The 18922-nt window shown below is 43.1% G+C and overlaps 1 protein-coding gene across 6 annotated transcripts in view; it reads left to right on the top strand.

Moving 5' to 3' along the window:
* Positions 1–18922, top strand: part of SNAPC1 (small nuclear RNA activating complex polypeptide 1) — a 57127-nt gene that overhangs the window by 25633 nt on the left and 12572 nt on the right. For all 6 annotated transcript variants that reach the window (XM_056545975.1, XM_056545976.1, XM_056545977.1 and 3 more), the window contains 5 exons: positions 4222–4362; positions 8526–8630; positions 14785–14940; positions 18291–18341; positions 18448–18510. In XM_056545975.1, the coding sequence (XP_056401950.1) occupies positions 4222–4362; positions 8526–8630; positions 14785–14940; positions 18291–18341; positions 18448–18510 (516 nt within the window). The remainder of the gene's footprint in view (positions 1–4221; positions 4363–8525; positions 8631–14784; positions 14941–18290; positions 18342–18447; positions 18511–18922) is intronic.

Below are 18922 nucleotides of genomic sequence, written 5' to 3' on the forward strand. Positions count from 1 at the left end.
GGAGTATGGGGATTATGATCAGTGGGGGTCCAGGTGCTGAAACCCCCACTTATCCCTGAGTCTGTAAGACTTTTATTAAAGGGGTACTCCGGTGCTTACACATCTTATCCCCTATCCAAAGGATAGGGGATAAGATGCCTGATTGCGAGAGTCCCGCAGCTGGGGACCCCAAGGATCATGCACGCGGCACCCCGTTTGTAATCAGTGCCCGGAGCGTGTTCGCTTCGGGACTGATTATGGTCGACCGCCCCCGTATGATGTCACGCCCCCGTGTGACGTCATGCTCCGCCCCTCAATGCAAGCCGACGGGAGGGGGCGTGACAGCTATCACGCCCCCTCCCGTAGGCTTGCATTGAGGGGCAGAGCGTGATGTCACACGGGGGCGGGGGCGTGACGTCACACGCCGCCGGCCATGCGGTCGACCATAATCAGTCCCAGAGCGAACACGCTCCGGGCACTGATAACAAACGGGGTGCCGCATGCATGATCCCGGGGGTCCCCAGCTGCGGGACTCCCGCGATCAGGCATCTTATCCCCTATCCTTTGGATAGGGGATAAGATGAGTAAGCATCGAAGTACCCCTTTAAATCTGTATAGTGAGCAGGCAGCAGAATTTAAAGGGCACAGTGCTCTGCCAAGCGCTTCTGTCCCTTCATTTTAGTGATGGTATGAGAACAAAACTTCAGACTTCAGAGGTTTGTTAAGAGTTTAGGTACACTTTAAGGGTTGTGGACGCCATTGCATATTATTTAAGTGCATTGTATGCATTCTGTAGAATAAAGCATTTCTGCTATTGATTTTAAGTAGAAATGTTTATCCTTTTTACCTCTGCAGCTTGTATATCTTATAATACCATGTGGGCTGCTTAATTCTGTCCAATCGCAATCCAGACAGGTCCATATCAGCTTAGTGTCCAGCCACTTTTCTCCTCTGTACAAGCATCAAAGCTCAGATCGTATTTTATTTAAATGGGCACTGTCAGAGTCCAAAACTACTTATATATTTTTACATCTCGGCAAAACATTAAAGGGGTATTCCCAGGGGTCAAGTCCTGGAAAAAAAAGTGTGGGAACTCACCCAAGATTTCTAATACAACGGCTGCCAAACTGCCAGTTTTCTCCCAAAAAAATGAAAAACGTCCAAGCTAAAACTTGACATCCTGCACAATTCCAGGCTTCTTACAGGCCGCAGGCAAACAGCTGCCTACGGTTTATCAGAGTTTAGTAACAGGGCAAGACTCATTGCTCAGTCACAGATATTAACTGTATACACTATAACACCCTCTGTGTCATCCTACTAGGGGGCTGTTCACATCACCATTTAAATGTATGCTTAGAATATACAAAAAGGGATTCCAACACATACTGTGGTGTACTGGCAGTGGTCTAGTTCACTTTAATGGCCTAAACGTAGTCAACTAGTGACTAGGTTTTAGTCCAATCTCTTCATATATGTTTACTTTGCAGCAATCTAAAGCACAGCAGACCACACTTTTTTAGTCAAGTAAACATATACATGCAGAAAACGGACTAAGCAGAGACACTAGCCCTTGACTATGTTTAGGCCACTAAAGTAAATGGGGGAATTGCCACTACACTGCAGTATATGTTGACATAATATATACCCTAAGTGTAAGGTTAAATCACGATGTGAATATATAGGACCATATATAGTAGCCAGAGAAAGAGAGAACAGAGGTAACTACTGCCCCCTACCCCCACCTCTACAAATATTCTCACATATGGTGACCATATAATAGTAGATATCAGCTGCACGCAGGCTCTGCAGACCATATAAGCAATTACGTACAGTTACATCAGGTGACTTGCACGTGACGTCTTCTCTGATCACTCGGTTACTTTCCTTTTTCTTCTTCACCCAGAATGTCATGACGATTAATTCCAGACACAACTCGTCTCCACAGAACCTGCAAGACCCTCTGTGTCATCCTACTAGTGGGCTGTTCACATCACCATTTAAATGTATGCTTAGAATATACGAAAAGGGTTTCCAACACATACTGTGGTGTACTGGCAGTGGTCTAGTTCACTTTAATGGCCTAAACGTAGTCAACTAGTGGCTATGTTTTAGTCCAATCTCTTCATGTATGTTTACTTTGCAGCACTGTAAAGCACAGCAGACCACACTTTTTTAGTCAAGTAAACATATACATGCAGAAAACGGACTAAGCAGAGACACTAGCCCTTGACTATGTTTAGGCCACTAAAGTAAATGGGGGAATTGCCACTACACTGCAGTATATGTTGACATAATATATACCCTAAGTGTAAGGTTAAATCATGATGTGAATATATAGGACCATATATAGTAGCCAGAGAAGGAGAGAACAGAGGTAACTACTGCCCCTACCCCCACCTCTACAAATATTCTCACATATGGTGACCATATAATAGTAGATATCAGCTGAACGCAGGCTCTGCAGACCATATAAGCAATTACATACAGTTACATCAGGTGACTCGCACGTGACGTCTTCTCTGATCATTATTTCCATTTTCCATTTTCTTCTTCACTCAAAATGTCATGACGATTAATTCCAGGCACAACTCGTCTCCACAGAACCTGCAAGACAAACATTTTAGGCTCTGCACTTTTCCAGCACCTATAGTGCCCTAAACAGTAATAATGCCCCCCTGTAGAGATTACCAGCCCTCCTGTATAGCCCCTATATGGCAGTAGGCCCCCACCGACGTTAGTTACCATCACAGTCCGGCTCCACAGTAGTGGCTGTTCTGCTCCTCATTGGCGGGCAGTGGAGGGCCCGGTGTATTCTAGCAGACGTGACTGTCTCAGCATGTCTACTCCCAGCAGCCATTGCCCTGTTAAAGTGGTAGAAGTTGGCTACGTTCCTACTGTGGTGGTGATGGCCCTGGGTGACTGTCACTCAAGAATACACAGTGTAACAAACTAACAAACCATTCATAGAATTAAGGACACAGCCCATTTTGGCCTTGAAGACACAGAGGGGGAGATTTATCAAAACCAGTCCAGAGGAAAAGTTGCTGAGTTGCTTATAGCAACCAATCAGATCGCTTCTTTCATATTTGAAAAGGCCTATGAAAAGTGAAAGAAGCGATCTGATTGGTTGCTATGGGCAACTCGGCAGCGTTTCTTTTTTTATTTTTTATTTTTATTTTTTTTTTAAACTCCTCGCTTTCTAAGAGCTATAACTCATTTTCTGCGCCATGATCTGTAGTGTTCATCCATCAGTTCCACTTTTGCACATAAAAGACTTTGATTACTTTTATATTCAATTTATTTTGGGTTGTGATGTGGACATTGGCATTATTTTACATTTACACCGTTCACCATATGGGATCATAAACATTATGTTTGAATAGTTCTGATATTTTTACATGCAGTAATACCAAAATATAAAAAATGTTTGTTTACTTTTATCAAACACTTAGCAAAATTCCATAAAGGCATCCATAAAAAGTAATGGCATTTATAAGTTGTGCCAGGTGTCTGCTTCCAAAAAACTATTTGTAAGGTTTTTATTCTATGAATTAGATGTTGTTAGTGTATGTCAAATGTGTGAAAAAAATAACCAGCAACACAAGGGTTAAGTAACCATTAAAGGGGTATTCCGCCCCTGGCATCTTATCCTCTATCCAAAGGATAGGGGATAAGATGTTAGATCGCCACGGTCCCGCTGCTGGGGGACCCCGGGGATCGCTGCTGCGGCACCCCGCTATCATTACTGCGCAGAGCGAGTTCGCTCTATGCGTAATGACGGGCGATAAAGGGGCCGGAGCAGCGTGACATCATGGCTCCGCCCCTCATGACATCACGGCCCGTCCCCTTAATGCAAGTCTATGGGAGGGGGCGTGATGACCGCCACACCCCCTTCCCATAGACTTGTATTGAGGTGGGCGGGCCGTGACGTCACGAGGGGCGGAGCCGTGACGTAACGATGCTCCGGCCCCTGTATTGCCCGTCATTACGTGCAGAGCGATCTCGCTCTGCGCAGTAATGATAGTGGGGTGCTGCAGCAGCGATTCCCGGGGTCCCCAGCAGCGGGACCCCGGTGATCTAACATCTTATCCCCTATCCTTTGGATAGAGGATAAGATGTCTAGGGGCGGAATACCCCTTTAAGAATGAAAAACTAAATATATAAATATGATATAATTTATTAGCCTGAATGTGGCTTGGCTTGGAAACTCAATTTACACCTGTCATCTTTGATATCTGGCAGATCCGCATATCCCTGAAGGACTGGGCTGATGTAGAACAATTCCATCAGGAACTGATCGGCGCTGAGCATTTGGACGCTGTGTACGTCTTTAGACAGATGCGTCGCATGCGGGCCTTTTATTTTACTGGGATGCCCACCATGGTAAGTCAGCAGGAGGAAGAGTGATGTGCAGATGTTATTAAATCCAGTACAGTGGTCCCTCAAGTTACAATATTAATTGGTTCCAGGACGACCATTGTATGTTGAAACCATTGTATGTTGAGTCCAGTTTCTATGGAAACCTGGTAATTGGTTCTGAAGCCACCAAAATGTCATCCAAAAATAGGAAAAAGTGAGGATTAAAGAAAAATAAGTAGATAACTAATACAGATGAAGCAAATCCTTACATATAAAAGTAAGAAAGATCTGCTGGGAGCTGTAATCACTGTCTGTGTCAGTGTTTCTCAACCAGGGTGCCTCCAGCTGTTGCAAAACTACAACTCCCAGCATGCCCGGACAGCCAAAGGCCATAGGTTAAGAGTAGTACTAAACATGTAATACCTCCCTGTACTGTAGGGGGCGCTACCAGACAGGAATTCAGTGCATGCGCTTCAGTACTACAGTTCACGCGCTAATACTGTATTTGAGATCGCTACAGCAGTGGAGGATAGCAGTGCCAGCTTCTAATGTTTGCAGATGTTATTAACACACAGAACAGCGTGTTGTGCTGGACAGGCGTGGTGTTCATGATCAGCACTTAGCTATAAGACAGGATTGATCCAGCAGGAATGAATTATTGATGCAATTGACACTTTGAAAAACTGGAGACAACATAGCTTATTTTTAATTTTTATTTTTTTATTTTTTATTTCTGCCCTAGATTTTTAGAATATCTGGTAGCCAGAAAAAAGGGGCATATCTTAATATGGTGGATCAACCCTATTTGTGCGTTAAAGAGAAAACTCATTGATTTGAATGGAAACTGATTAAAGGGGTACTCCGCACCTAAACATCTTAAACCCTGCCCAAAGGATAGGGGATAAGATGTCTGATCCCAGCAGCCAAACCCCTGCAATCTCCGGCAGAGCACTTCAGTCATCCGGTGCATGGAGCCAACTCCGTGCCGGATGGCGGGCGACTACAGCCGTCATGCCCCCTCCATTCATGTCTGACTAATACATAGCTGTCACGCCCCCTCCATTCAGGTCTATGACTAATACATAGCTGTCACGCCCCCTCCATTCATGTCTATGACTAATACATAGCTGTCATGCCCCCTCCATTCATGTCTATGACTAATACATAGCTGTCACGCCCCCTCCATTCATGTCTATGACTAATACATAGCTGTCATGCCCCCTCCATTCATGTCTATGACTAATATATAGCTGTCACGCCCCCTCCATTCATGTCTATGACTAATATATAGCTGTCACGCCCCCTCCATTCATGTCTATGACTAATATATAGCTGTCACGCCCCCTCCATTCATGTCTATGACTAATACATAGCTGTCACGCCCCCTCCATTCATGTCTATGCCTAATATATAGCTGTCACGCCCCCTCCATTCATGTCTATGACTAATACATAGCTGTCACGCCCCCTCCATTCATGTCTATGACTAATACATAGCTGTCACGCCCCCTCCATTCATGTCTATGACTAATACATAGCTGTCACGCCCCCTCCATTTATGTCTATGACTAATACATAGCTGTCACGCCCCCTCCATTCATGTCTATGACTAATACATAGCTGTCACGCCCCCTCCATTCATGTCTATGACTAATACATAGCTGTCACTCCCCCTCCATTCATGTCTATGACTAATACATAGCTGTCACGCCCCCTCCATTCATGTCTATGACTAATACATAGCTGTCACGCCCCCTCCATTCATGTCTATGACTAATACATAGCTGTCACGCCCCGTCCATTCATGTCTATGACTAATACATATCTGTCACGCCCCCTCCATTCATGTCTATGACTAATACATAGCTGTCACGCCCCCTCCATTCATGTCTATGACTAATACATAGCTGTCACGCCCCCTCCATTCATGTCTATGACTAATACATAGCTGTCACGCCCCCTCCATTCATGTCTATGACTAATACATAGCTGTCACACCCCTCCATTCATGTCTGACTAATACATAGCTGTCACGCCTACTCCATTCATGTCTATGACTAATACATAGCTGTCATGCCCCCTCCATTCATGTCTATGACTAATACATAGCTGTCACGCCCCCTCCATTCAGGTCTATGACTAATACATAGCTGTCACACCCCTCCATTCATGTCTATGACTAATACATAGCTGTCACACCCCTCCATTCATGTCTATGACTAATACATAGCTGTCACACCCCTCCATTCATGTCTATGACTAATACATAGCTGTCACACCTACTCCATTCATGTCTATGACTAATACATAGCTGTCATGCCCCCTCCATTCATGTCTATGACTAATACATAGCTGTCACACCCCTCCATTCATGTCTATGACTAATACATAGCTGTCACACCCCTCCATTCATGTCTATGACTAATACATAGCTGTCACACCTACTCCATTCATGTCTATGACTAATACATAGCTGTCATGCCCCCTCCATTCAGGTCTATGACTAATACATAGCTGTCACGCCCCCTCCATTCAGGTCTATGACTAATACATAGCTGTCACGCCCCCTCCCATAGACATGAATGGAGCGGATGTAACATCACACACACACGGAAGCTCCAAGTTTCTGTGTTTAGAACGCTGTATTGCCTGCCTAGAGATCGCGGGGGTCCCAGTGGCTGGACCCCCTGCGATCAGGCATAAGATGTTTAGGGAAGGAATACCTTTTTATTTATTTTTTTAAAACAGGAATGTTTATTAAAGATTTTTCCAAAAACATAGATCCATAAACAAAAAAAACTGGAATGTTACAATATTGGGGCCGTAGCCCAATACAATCGGCAAAATACAGTTGAGCCACAGGGGTCAGAGCCCAAAAACAATTATCTCAAATGGATTTGGAAGCATAGGGGAGGAATACCTTTTTAATGCTTTATTATGCTTTTGGTGGGATATGACGTCATGGAGGGGACATATCACTGCTACGGCCAGTGGTTCTCATTGTAATACTACATTTTTTCTGCAGCTATAGGTAAAAAAATGTTTTTTAGAACATTTAAATATACAATTATATATAATATACAAAACCTATGATAATATCAATCGCAAAATTACACATAATTTAAGCTCCCCCTTCTACCCCCCTCCCTCAACGCCAATGAAGAACAAAAAAAATGAATCAACTAATTATGATTCCTCTTGTTAAAGGGGTGGAAAACAAATATATATATTTTTTAGGTCTTTTTAAGTCAACTGGCTCCAGAAAGTTGAACAGATTTGTAAATGACTTCTATTAAAAAATTGTAATCCTTTCAGTACATATTAGCTGCTGTATACTACAGAGGAAGTTCTTTTCTTTTTGAGTTTCTTTTCTGTCTGACCACGGTGCTCTCTGCTGACACCTCTGTCCGTACCAGGAACTGTCCAGAGCATGAGAAAATCTCCATAGCAAACCTATGCTGCTCTGGACAGTTCCTGACATGGACAGAGGTGTCAGCAGAGAGCATTGTGGACAGACAGAAAATAAATTCAAAAAGAAAAGAATTTCCTTTGTAGTATACAGCTGCTAATACATACTGGAAGGATTAAGATTTTTTAATAAAAGTATTTTTTTTTCCACCGGAGTACTCCACCCCTAGACATCTTATCCCCTATCCTTTGTATAGGGGATAAGATGTCTGATCGCGGGGGTCCCGCCGCTGGGAACCCCTGCAATATAGCAAGCAGCACCCACCTGTTACTGCTCCGGAAGCGCTGGAGGGTCTGGCTCCCGACCACGGGGACAGGAGATCGTGACGTCACGACTCCGCCCCCGTGTTACATCACGCCCCGCCCCCTCAATGCAAGCCTATGGGAGGGGGCGTGACCCCCACGATCAGACATCTTATCCCCTATCCTTTGGATAGGGGATAAGATGTCTAGGGGTGGAGTACCTCTTTAATAGTGCAATACAGAAGTAGGGATGTGGGTAGAAAGGAGTCCTTAAGCCAATGACTGTCCCTATGGTGGATGGGATCGATACTTACCTGTGTTTACTGGAGGGATGTTTTGGTGACAGGTGGACCAAGAGCATACTCCACACATTTGAAGATTACAGAGTATATTTATCTGGACAGGAGCTTGATTTATTGTTATATATTCTGCACTTTAATTTGTTCTTTTTTTTTTTTTTTTTGTGCATTTTTGCAGCTGACCTTCAGGTCACAGAAAAGCATCCAACCTGAACCAAGCAAGGAGGAATTTATAGAGAAAAAGGATAGAGTGTCTGATCTCGTAACATTAGAATCTTTGGAGGTAACTTCATATTTCATGGTATATTATTTCTGTCCATTTTCTTCTAGTTAGTATGACATGGATATAGACCATATATATATATATATATATATATATATATAGGAAAGGATATAGGATATAGACTATATGGAAAGTATGTCTGTCATACTTTCCATATAACAAAAACAGAAGCGCTCCATAGTGCAATCATCCGTTACTTAATGCCTATAAGGTTACTGGAAGCACTTACCTGCTTGGTTGTGCAGCGAGCAGGTACCACACTGGTGAAGGCAAACAAGGTATAATCCAGGTGCTGCCGATCCCTTTGCCTAACAAATGCAATAGTAAGCGCCAAATACTTTACCACTTCCAAGGGATTTTGACCGGCGCAAGTGGACTCCAATACAGGCAGGTAGGTATATATTTTATTCAAGTGGTTTTATTTCAGAACAATGCGTTTCAAGGCCTTTTCATCAGGTTCATACATAAAATGATATATATCGTATTTTTCGCCGTATAAGACGCACTTTTTCTTCCCCAAAACTGGGGGGGAAAAGTTGGTGCGTCTTATACGGCGAATACACACCTATCGGGTCGGTCCCTGCGGCCATCAACGGCCGGGACCCGTGGCCAATACAGGACATCACCGATCGTGGTGATGCCCTGTATTAACCCTTCAGACGCGGCGGTCACCTTTGAAGCGAAAGTGACACTAACCCGGCTGCTCATTCGGGCTGTTCGGAACCACCGAGGTGAAATCGCGGCGTCCCGAACAGCTTACAGGACACCGGGAGGGACCTTACCTGCCTCCTCGGTGTCTGCTCCGGCGTGGGATCCCCTGCTTGGCCGGCGCTCTCCTTCGACGTCATCACGTCGACGCGCACGCTGTCCCGTCATCCAATAGGAGCGGCGTGCGGAGCGACGTGATGACGGCGACGGAGAGCGGGGATCCTGGGGAAGAAGACTTCCGGAGCGTCGGGGACACCATGGGAACGCGGCGACAGCGTTGGTGCAACATCCAGGGCAGCGGTGATGAGCGGTGACTGGTCCGGAGTGGCGGGGACACGTGAGTATTACCTCCTATACCAGTGGTCTTCAACCTGTGGACCTCCAGATGTTGCAAAACTACAACTCCCAGCATGCCCGGACAGCCAACGGCTGTCCGGGCATGCTGGGAGTTGTAGTTTTACAACATCTGGAGGTCCGCAGGTTGAAGTTCACTGTTGGGTTCAGAATCTTTTTTTTCTCTAGATTTTGCACCTTTAAAATAGGGTGCGTCTTATATGCCGGGGCGTCCTATAGGGCAAAAAATACGGTATATAGGTAGCTCACATGTTGTAGCGCTCTACGCATCCACCTGAACCGGAAATAGTCGGCCCGAATCAGGGGGTCAAGAGGAAGCAGCAACACTCATAAGTAAACCCAATATGACTATACTTATAAATAAATAAATATATCAATGCCTAGATTGTACAAACATAGCATTGTATAAAAGATAAATGCACAAGATACATAAAATATGCAGTGATTTAAAATTAGGAAAAAAATGTATATGTATATATACTGATAAAAATATATCGCTGTATGCTGATAAAAATATACGTTCTACCACTGCATGCCCGAGGAAAGACCATTTAATTAAACAGTATTCTCTATGGTTTCATTTCAACCATCAGGGCAGAGAGATTTTAATAAAAAAATTTAATAAGATTCTTTATTGATCAATTTTCAGAAACTATCTTTTTGCTTCAAGGGGATCGTATCTATAGTAATTAGTTTTAGCAAATCTGGGTTACTTTCATGTACTTGTGCAAAATGTCGCGACACACTGTGTAATAAAAAACTTTTTCGAATGTTGAAACTGGGAGTGTTCCTGCGGGAGCGTTCCGCTCTGTCTGCACGGTGCGGCCCACATACTTCAACTGGCATGGACATACGAGCAGGTAAATAGCATAGCTCGAATCACAGCTATACGTACCCTTCATCTGGAACTTCTCATTCCTTGCATTGGACTTTAACCAGGTGCAATCTTTGTATATTATATTACAGCATAAGCATCTTGTTTTATTGCACTTTTTCTTTACACCCGGCTGTTCGATTTTTGCTGCAACATGACCATGTAAAGATTTTATTTTACTTGGTGCTAAAAAGTTGCGGAGGGACATCGGTTTCCTAAAGGTAATTTGAGGGTTAATAGGTAATTGATCTTTGAAAACCGGATTTTAAAAATGGGTCAGTGTTTAGCCAAAACTTTACAAATCATGTCAGAAGCACAATTGTATGTGGTCAAAAAATTGTGTTTTAAAACACAATTTTTTGACCACATAAAATTGTGCTTCTGATATGATTCATTTAATTAAATACTGTTTAATTAAATGGTCTTTCCTTGGGCATGCAGTGGTAGAACATATATTTTTATCAGCATACAGTGATATATTTTTATCAGTGTGTGTGTGTGTGTGTGTATATATATATATATATATATATATATATATTATGAAGAAAGAAATGTCCGGCACTCAGGTGTTTGCAGGTAAAAACTTGGTATGGCTTTATGGCTTTATTTGCAACGACCAACACAGGACAGGATCTGACGCGTTTCGCACTGAAGAGTGCTTAATCTACGATTAAGCACTCTTCAGTGCGAAACGCGTCAGATCCTGTCCTGTGTTGGTCGATGCAAATAAAGCCATACCAAGTTTTTACCTGCAAACACCTGAGTGCCGGACATTTCTTTCTTCTAATCTTGGTTGAACCGTGGGCGGTACCGGTGTCCGTGGCACAAGGAGGCGCAGTGGATGGGGAAGTGGTGAGCGGCTCTACCTTGCTCGCATATAGATATATATATTTTTTGAGCGCTGCTATGTTTTTAAAACACTTATATACACTAATATGCACTAATTTGCACTTTAATATATGAAATATGCACTGAAGATTTATGATATATACACAATGGAAGATGTATGTATACACTGTTTATACAATTTTAATGTTTTTATGTAATGAGCACTTAATTGAAATTTGTATGATGTTTAATGCACATGGATATTTAAACCCCCTACTGATGTGTGACACTAAGCTTGAAAATGGCTCCATAGGAGCAGAAACGTTGCTTGTACTGATGTGACAGGAATAAATCAACACTTTTTTTCACCGTTCTTTGGAGTGCTGCGTTATTGTTGGATCCTATATATATATACATACCAAAGAACAAAGAGAGCGGCACTCCAGGTACGTGTAACCCAGTGAGGGTGTATTTATTCACACATCTGTAAGAAAACACAACGTTTCGGCTCCTCAATAGAGCCTTTCTCAAGCACAAGTGAAATGCACAACATATTTATAAGCCCCTCAATTTACACACACTAATGAGGGGGGGGGGGGTCAGAAACTGTCACAACACAGTGACGTCATATAATAAACAATAATATAACATTCTCACTCACAGTGATCAAACAATATATAAAGATACATGCACCTCAACAGTGTCTTCCAGTAACTATATAGTGTAGATCCCCACTCGAAAGTGACGTATTACAATTATTCTAGTGTCCGATTGTGTACCTATATCCATGATCTCCGGTGCAGTGGGCGCTCATCAACTGCTTCTGGCTGCATCGCTCCTCCAATCGCGCACGCTTGTTCACTTCACTCCCTCCGTTTGTAAACAAAGCTAGTGCGCAGGTCCCGGATCTCCACTTCCGGCCAAGCCGGAAGTTGTTGATCCGCGTCATCAGCCAGTCCATATCACATGATCGTAGGACTTGCCGCTGTCCTGTATCTAGGTCACGCCTCCTTGCGCTTGCTCATTGAGATTCTAGATGTCACAGGCTGCCATGATACGAATGGGCAACTCTTCCCACACTGTACCTCACTCATCTTTTGCAGGAAAAGGGACAACTAACTATGTATCATTTGACGGTCGGCAATTATATAGTATACTTTGTTAACTTCTAATAAATATAACCTAAATAAATATATGTATATAATTATGGACAGACTAACATAGACAGTTTCATATGTCTGTATATGCACAAGGGTGGCTGCTCACCAGGTCCTGCTACCTCATACAGTGGTTCCACTTTTTGTGGTCAAAGTCCATTCTCCTCGACCTCCATTTGTGGATGGGACCTCTACAGGGACTTATACCTTGCCGACCCCTTGCAGGGTTCTTAAAGTGATTCCCTATTGTCCTCAAACCATCAGGTATGGGCCTCTATGGTAGGGCATGAATTCTGCCACCCAATTTCAAGACCTGTCATGTCAGTCTGTCCCTTAAGTACATAAATCCTGACCGTTTAAAAACTATCATCACTTCTGCAAAAATGAGAGGAAAAAAATTTAAAAATGGGGAGGAAAAAACATACTCATAATACTGGCTGATGTTCAAAAGATTCGGATTTTCGCAGTCTTCACCCCAGATGAATGACTCGCCCATCTTCAACCGGATCTCATGTTACGTGTCTGCAAGTGAAAAGAACTTAGTGTTAATGTATATACATAATTCCATTTAAAATGTAAAAATACTGGTATTTTCTACCTCAAAATTACAGAAGAACATTCTACTACCAATTAGCTGACAAAGTAGTAAGTCCTGGTGCGAAGGGAGAGTTAAATCCCTGGGTACATCTCCAACTTGCATATCTCAACTAAGAGAACACTCTTAGTGGAAAGTCAACATTTAAACCTTTAGGGCTTAATGTGTCCAATTTATGGATCCACATAATTTCTTTCTGCTTCAGTATCCTGGTTCTGTCCCCCCCCCCCCCCCCCCTCTCCTAGGGACTGGGACATGCTCCAGGACACTGAATCTAAGGTCACTAATCTTGTGACTATACTCCAGAAAATGACGAGGTATTGGTGATTCTACCTTCTTAGTCCTAATAGAAGACTTGTGGTTATTCAACCTAATTCTTACTTCATTTGTTGTCTCGCCGACATATAATAAGTTACACGGGCAACAAATTACATAAATTGCAAATTCTGTCCTGCAGGTCGTATGTTGTTTAATCCTATACTTTATCTGTGTTACCGGGTGTACAAAGTTATCCCCTTTCAGCATTAAACCACAACTTTCACACCCCAAACAGGGGTAACAACCCGGCTTCAACTGTGCAGATCAGGTTTTCTTAATATGATATCCGATTTCACTAGCCTATCTCCCAGGGTGGCCACCCTCCTATAGGATAACAGTGGAGGGACACCCAACTCCGGTATATGGCTAAAGGTATGTGAAATGACAGGCCAATGTCTGTGCAGAATTTTGGCAACATCTGCACTATACACATTGAAAGTAGAAATAAATGGTATGCGGTTTTGTGTACTGGATCTAGGTACGGGGTTAAGTAACTCACCTCTACTTTTGCTAACAGCTTTGCATCTCTGTTCATATATTAATTTCCTGAGGTATCCCCTCTCCATAAATTTTTGACCCATGCTGTCTAACCTCTTCTCTAGGTTAGTGGGGCTATCAACAATCCTCCTTACCCGTAAGAACTGACTATAGGGCAGGGAGCGTATCATCCTCCTCGGGTGTAAACTGTTAAAGTGCAGCAAGCTGTTGCGATCAGTGTTTTTGCGCCTATTTCCGGTTCAGGTGGATGCGTGGAGCGCTACGATATGTGAGTTACCTATATATTTATCTGCTGTTTGTGATTTTATGTATGAATCTGATGAAGAGGCCACTCCAGGTCTTGAAACGCGTTGTTCTGAAATAAAACCGCTTGAAAAATACACCTACCTGCCTGTATTGGAGTTCACTTGCGCCAGTCAAAATCCCTTGGAAGTGGTGGAGTGTTTGGAGAATACTTTCCATATAGTCCACCACAGCAAAAAAGTTGGCAGCCCGTCCATGACCTATGCATTTGTATGGCATATAGTTGCTTATCGGCAAACTTGGCTGATTCGAGACCATTCATAAAATATCATCTCACTTCCTGGTATTAAATGGGATATATTATATTCATTCATACACACTTTTAGGTCATTCCTAGCTAACAGTGGGGGATTTTCTATGCAAGATCCTGATCTCTTGGCCAAAATGGTTAGAGCTCACAAAAAGAGTCTTTCACTCTGGTCAACCTGTCCTACATTACACACAACCCATTGATGCTAAACCTCTCCTGTATAAACTGTATATTCTGATGTTGATGAGTTTTTTTTTTTTTGTATAAAGGAAATAATGAATATTCAAGAACATTACCAGAAAACAAAATGTCATGTCTCTGATAAATCTGCTCCCGATAAAACTCTCAGTTTGATAAAAGAAGATTTTACGGATAACCTGCAAACTTTATTGGAAGGATATCAGTTCTGGAAGCAGCAAAAAATGGTAAGCAAAAGTATTATTTACATGGTCATTGTGAGTACCGTATATACTCGAGTATAAGCCGTCCCGAATATAAGCCGAGGCCCCTAATTTCACCCCAAAAACCCAGGAAAAGTTATTGACTCGACTATAAGCCTAGAGTGGGAAATACATCATCCCCCCATGTCATCATCCAGACCCCCGTCATCATCCCCCCCCTTCATCACCGCCTGTCAATCCCTTAATCAGTGGTCTTCAACCAGCGGACCTCCAAATGTTGCAAAACTACAACTCCCAGCATGCCCAGACAGCCATCGGCTGTCTGGGCATGCTGGGAGTTGTAGTTTTGAAACCTCTGGAGGTCCGCAGGCTTAAGACCACTGCGGCCTTCGTCATCATCCAGACACCCCCTTTAGTTTTCTACTCGCCTCCCCTCAGTGGGAAGGAATGGTGAGCTGGTCCGGGCCATCTATGCTGCAGGGACCGTCCGGTAGGGATGGTTAGTCGTTCTGGGTTGTCCATTTTCACCCAGGGGGGGGGGGCCTCTTCTCTGCGCTCCAGGCCTGCCCCGGACTAGTGACGTTGCCTTGACGACGACGCACAGAGACGTTCATGCGCATCCCTGTGCGTCGTCGTCAAGGCAACGTCACTAGTCCGGGGCAGGCCTCCTGGGTGAAAATGGACAGCCTAGAACGACTAACCCTCCCCACCGGACGGTCCCTGCAGCATAGATGGCCCGGACCAGCTCACCCTAACTTCCCACCTAGGGGAGGTGAGTAAAAACTAAAGGGGGTGTCTGTATGATGACGAAGGCCGCAGTAGTCTTCAACCTGCGAACCTCCAGAGGTTTCAAAACTACAACTCCCAGCATGCACGGACAGCCGATGGCTGTCCGGGCATGCTGGGGGTTGTCGTTTTGCAACATCTGGAGGTCCGCAGGTTGAAGACCACTGACAGGCGGAGAGTTCACTCGAGTATAAGCCAAGGGGGGCGTTTTCAGCACGAAAAATCGTGCTGAAAAACTCGGCTTATACTCGAGATGTATACGGTATTTGTGACCGCTTATACCACCTGCAAAAAAGAGGAGAATGTATCACCTACATTTTTTTATTAGAAACATGTTGTTTTATTTTTTTTTCTTAATCTGCTTGTAATTTGTTTATTTATTTTTTGTGCATTATTATAGGGGCTACCATCTTACCTGAGCGGTTTTTAATGGTATTTAAATATATGCTTTAACCCCTTAAGGACCAGGCCCATTTTAGTTTAGCATTTTCGTTCTTTCCTCCTCACCTTCTAAAAATTATAACTCATATTTCCATCCACAGACCCATATGAGGGCTTGTTTTTTTGCATCACCAATTTAACTTTGTAATGACATCACTTATTTTACCATAAAATGTACGGCGCAATCCAAAAAAATACTATTTCTGTGGAAAAATTGAAAAGAAAAACGCAACTTAGCATATTTTGGAAGATTTAGTTTTCATGTTGTACACTTTTTGGTAAAAATGACATGCTTTCTTTACTCTGGGTCAATACGATTAAAATGATACCCATGTTATATGCTTTTCTATAATTATACCGCTTTAAAAAAAAAAAAAAAAATATCTCAAACTATTTTAACAAAATTAGTATATTTGAAATTGCCCTATTTTGACCACCTATAACTTTCAGATTTTTCCGTATACGGGCAGTATGGTGGCTCATTTTTTGCGCTGTGATCTGTAATTTTTATCGGTACCACTTTTGCTTAGGTTCACACATTTCACACATTAATAGTCCCCATAGTGGACTATCTATAGCAATCGTTTGATTGTAGATACTGGACAGTGCTATGCATAGGGCATAGCGCTGATCAGTGTTATCGGTGATCTTCTGCTCGATCTCAGACCAGACCAGAAGACCCCAGGAGGTGCACAGTGGCAGGTGAGGGGACCTCCGTCCACCATTATGGATGACCGGATCCCCGCGGCAGCGCTGCGGGTGATCCGATCATCCATTTAAAGTACCGCACTGCTGCAGATGCTGTGATCTATATTGATCACTGCATCAGAGGTATTAATGGCGGACATCTGCGCGATCACGTGGATGTCCGCCATTACCGGTGCTCGTGGTCCTGGCGGAGCGTAAATGTAAGTCATGGTGCATTGAGTTACGGGGTTAAAGCAGGACCCATGCACATAGACACAATAGTCTGGACCTGTCCTATTAAGATGAATTGGACGCTACCTAGCTTGCATCCAGGCCCCTTTTTTAACTCTTTTATTGAGTTCACCATGACCGCTTTCTCTGGGAGAGAGTTCCATAGTCTCACTGCTCTTACAGTAAAGAACCCTGTCTGCGCTGGTGTAGAAACCTTCTTTCCTCTAGACGTAGAGGATGCCCCCTTGTTATAGATACAGTCCTGGGTATAAATAGCTCATGGGAGAGATCTCTGTATAATGTTCTCATTCACATGTTTGGTTAACTGACTGTAAACAATGAAGGGGCTTCTTTTTCTGTTGGGCACAGATGGGGACAGGACTTGGGCAACCCTGCTCAAACACAAACCTATCCTAAAAATAGACCACCAGTACAGTGGTCTTCAAGTTACAATATTAATTGGTTCCAGGACGACCATTGTATGTTGAAACCATTGTATGTTGAGACCAGAACTCTATGGAAACCTGGTAATTTGGTTCTGAAGCCACCAAAATGTCTTCCAAAAATAGGAAAAAGTGAGGATTAAAGATAAATAAGTAGATAACTTATATAGATAAAGCAAATCCTTACATATAAAAGTAAGATCTGCTGGGAGCCGTAATCACTGTCTATGTTTCCCAACCAGGGTGCTTCCAGCTGTTGCAAAACTACAACTCCCAGCATGCCCAGACAGCTGTTGGCTGTCTGGGCATGCTGGGAGTTGTAGTTTTGCAACAGCTGGAGGCACCCTGGTTGGGAAACAATGGTTTATGTAGAGGACAGGAGCTTCTTTAGGGTCCTGTACAGTACACACAGTGTCCCAAATGGAGCCGCCCTTACTTGGTGTCCAAAAGAGCAGCTAACCCTGGCACAGGTAAGGAGTAGTAAGGAACTTGTAGTTCATCCCTGTACTGTAGGGGGCGCTACCATTAAGTGCTTGTACTTCAGTAATAGAGGTGATTTACCAGTAAAATGCCAATTCTGATTGGTCAGTTCCTCCACCTGTGACACGTTTCACAGATCTGGACTGTCCATACATTGTATGTTGAGTCTGGTTTCAAGTTACAATGGTCCATAAAAGACCATTGTATGTTGAAACTATTGTATGTTGAGGCCATTGTAAGTTGAGGGATCACTGTATTTAACTCCCAGAATTCCCCTTTAATAATTTTTTTTATTTCTTTTGTTAGGCACCAAAAACCAAAACAGATGATGAAGAAGGCACGTCTCAGGAGTCAGAGGTAAGTAATTCTGCCTAATCCAGACTACATAGGAGGCATGGTTAATAAAGAGATTTGTTATGTACTTATCATCTAGCGTTCTCTGACATGTTCATTTATATCTCAGGGTTCAGAGAGAGCAAGACATTTGGCGCAAATAAAATCTAAAACCTACAATGCGGTGACACAGGTAAGATATCATTTCATGGCTGGTTCCGGGGCCCTGGTCACACCTCACATTGCACTACAACACCTTTATGTGCATTGGGATCAATATTTGCTGAATCAAAGCAGAGTATTTCTTTGGTGATTCCAAGGAGATAAAACAATAGATGAAATTGGTAAATTATTATACCGTACATTGATTTATTTGTATATAATGATTAGATCATCCCTAAGCCATCTTTTTCCCCACATTAATAATGCAAAGCTTGAAAATATATATATATATAAATATTAGGGGTGTGAATTGGCAAGAATCTGGCGATACGTTACATATCACGATACACGTAGGAAGATCCGATATATCCCGATTCTGTCCCAAAGACGATATATTGCGTTTTTTTCGCATGAGGCTGTATGAGGACTAATTTTTTTGTGCC

Source organism: Hyla sarda, chromosome 11 (genome assembly GCF_029499605.1).
Source record: "Hyla sarda isolate aHylSar1 chromosome 11, aHylSar1.hap1, whole genome shotgun sequence".
In the NCBI taxonomy this organism is placed as follows: domain Eukaryota; kingdom Metazoa; phylum Chordata; class Amphibia; order Anura; family Hylidae; genus Hyla; species Hyla sarda.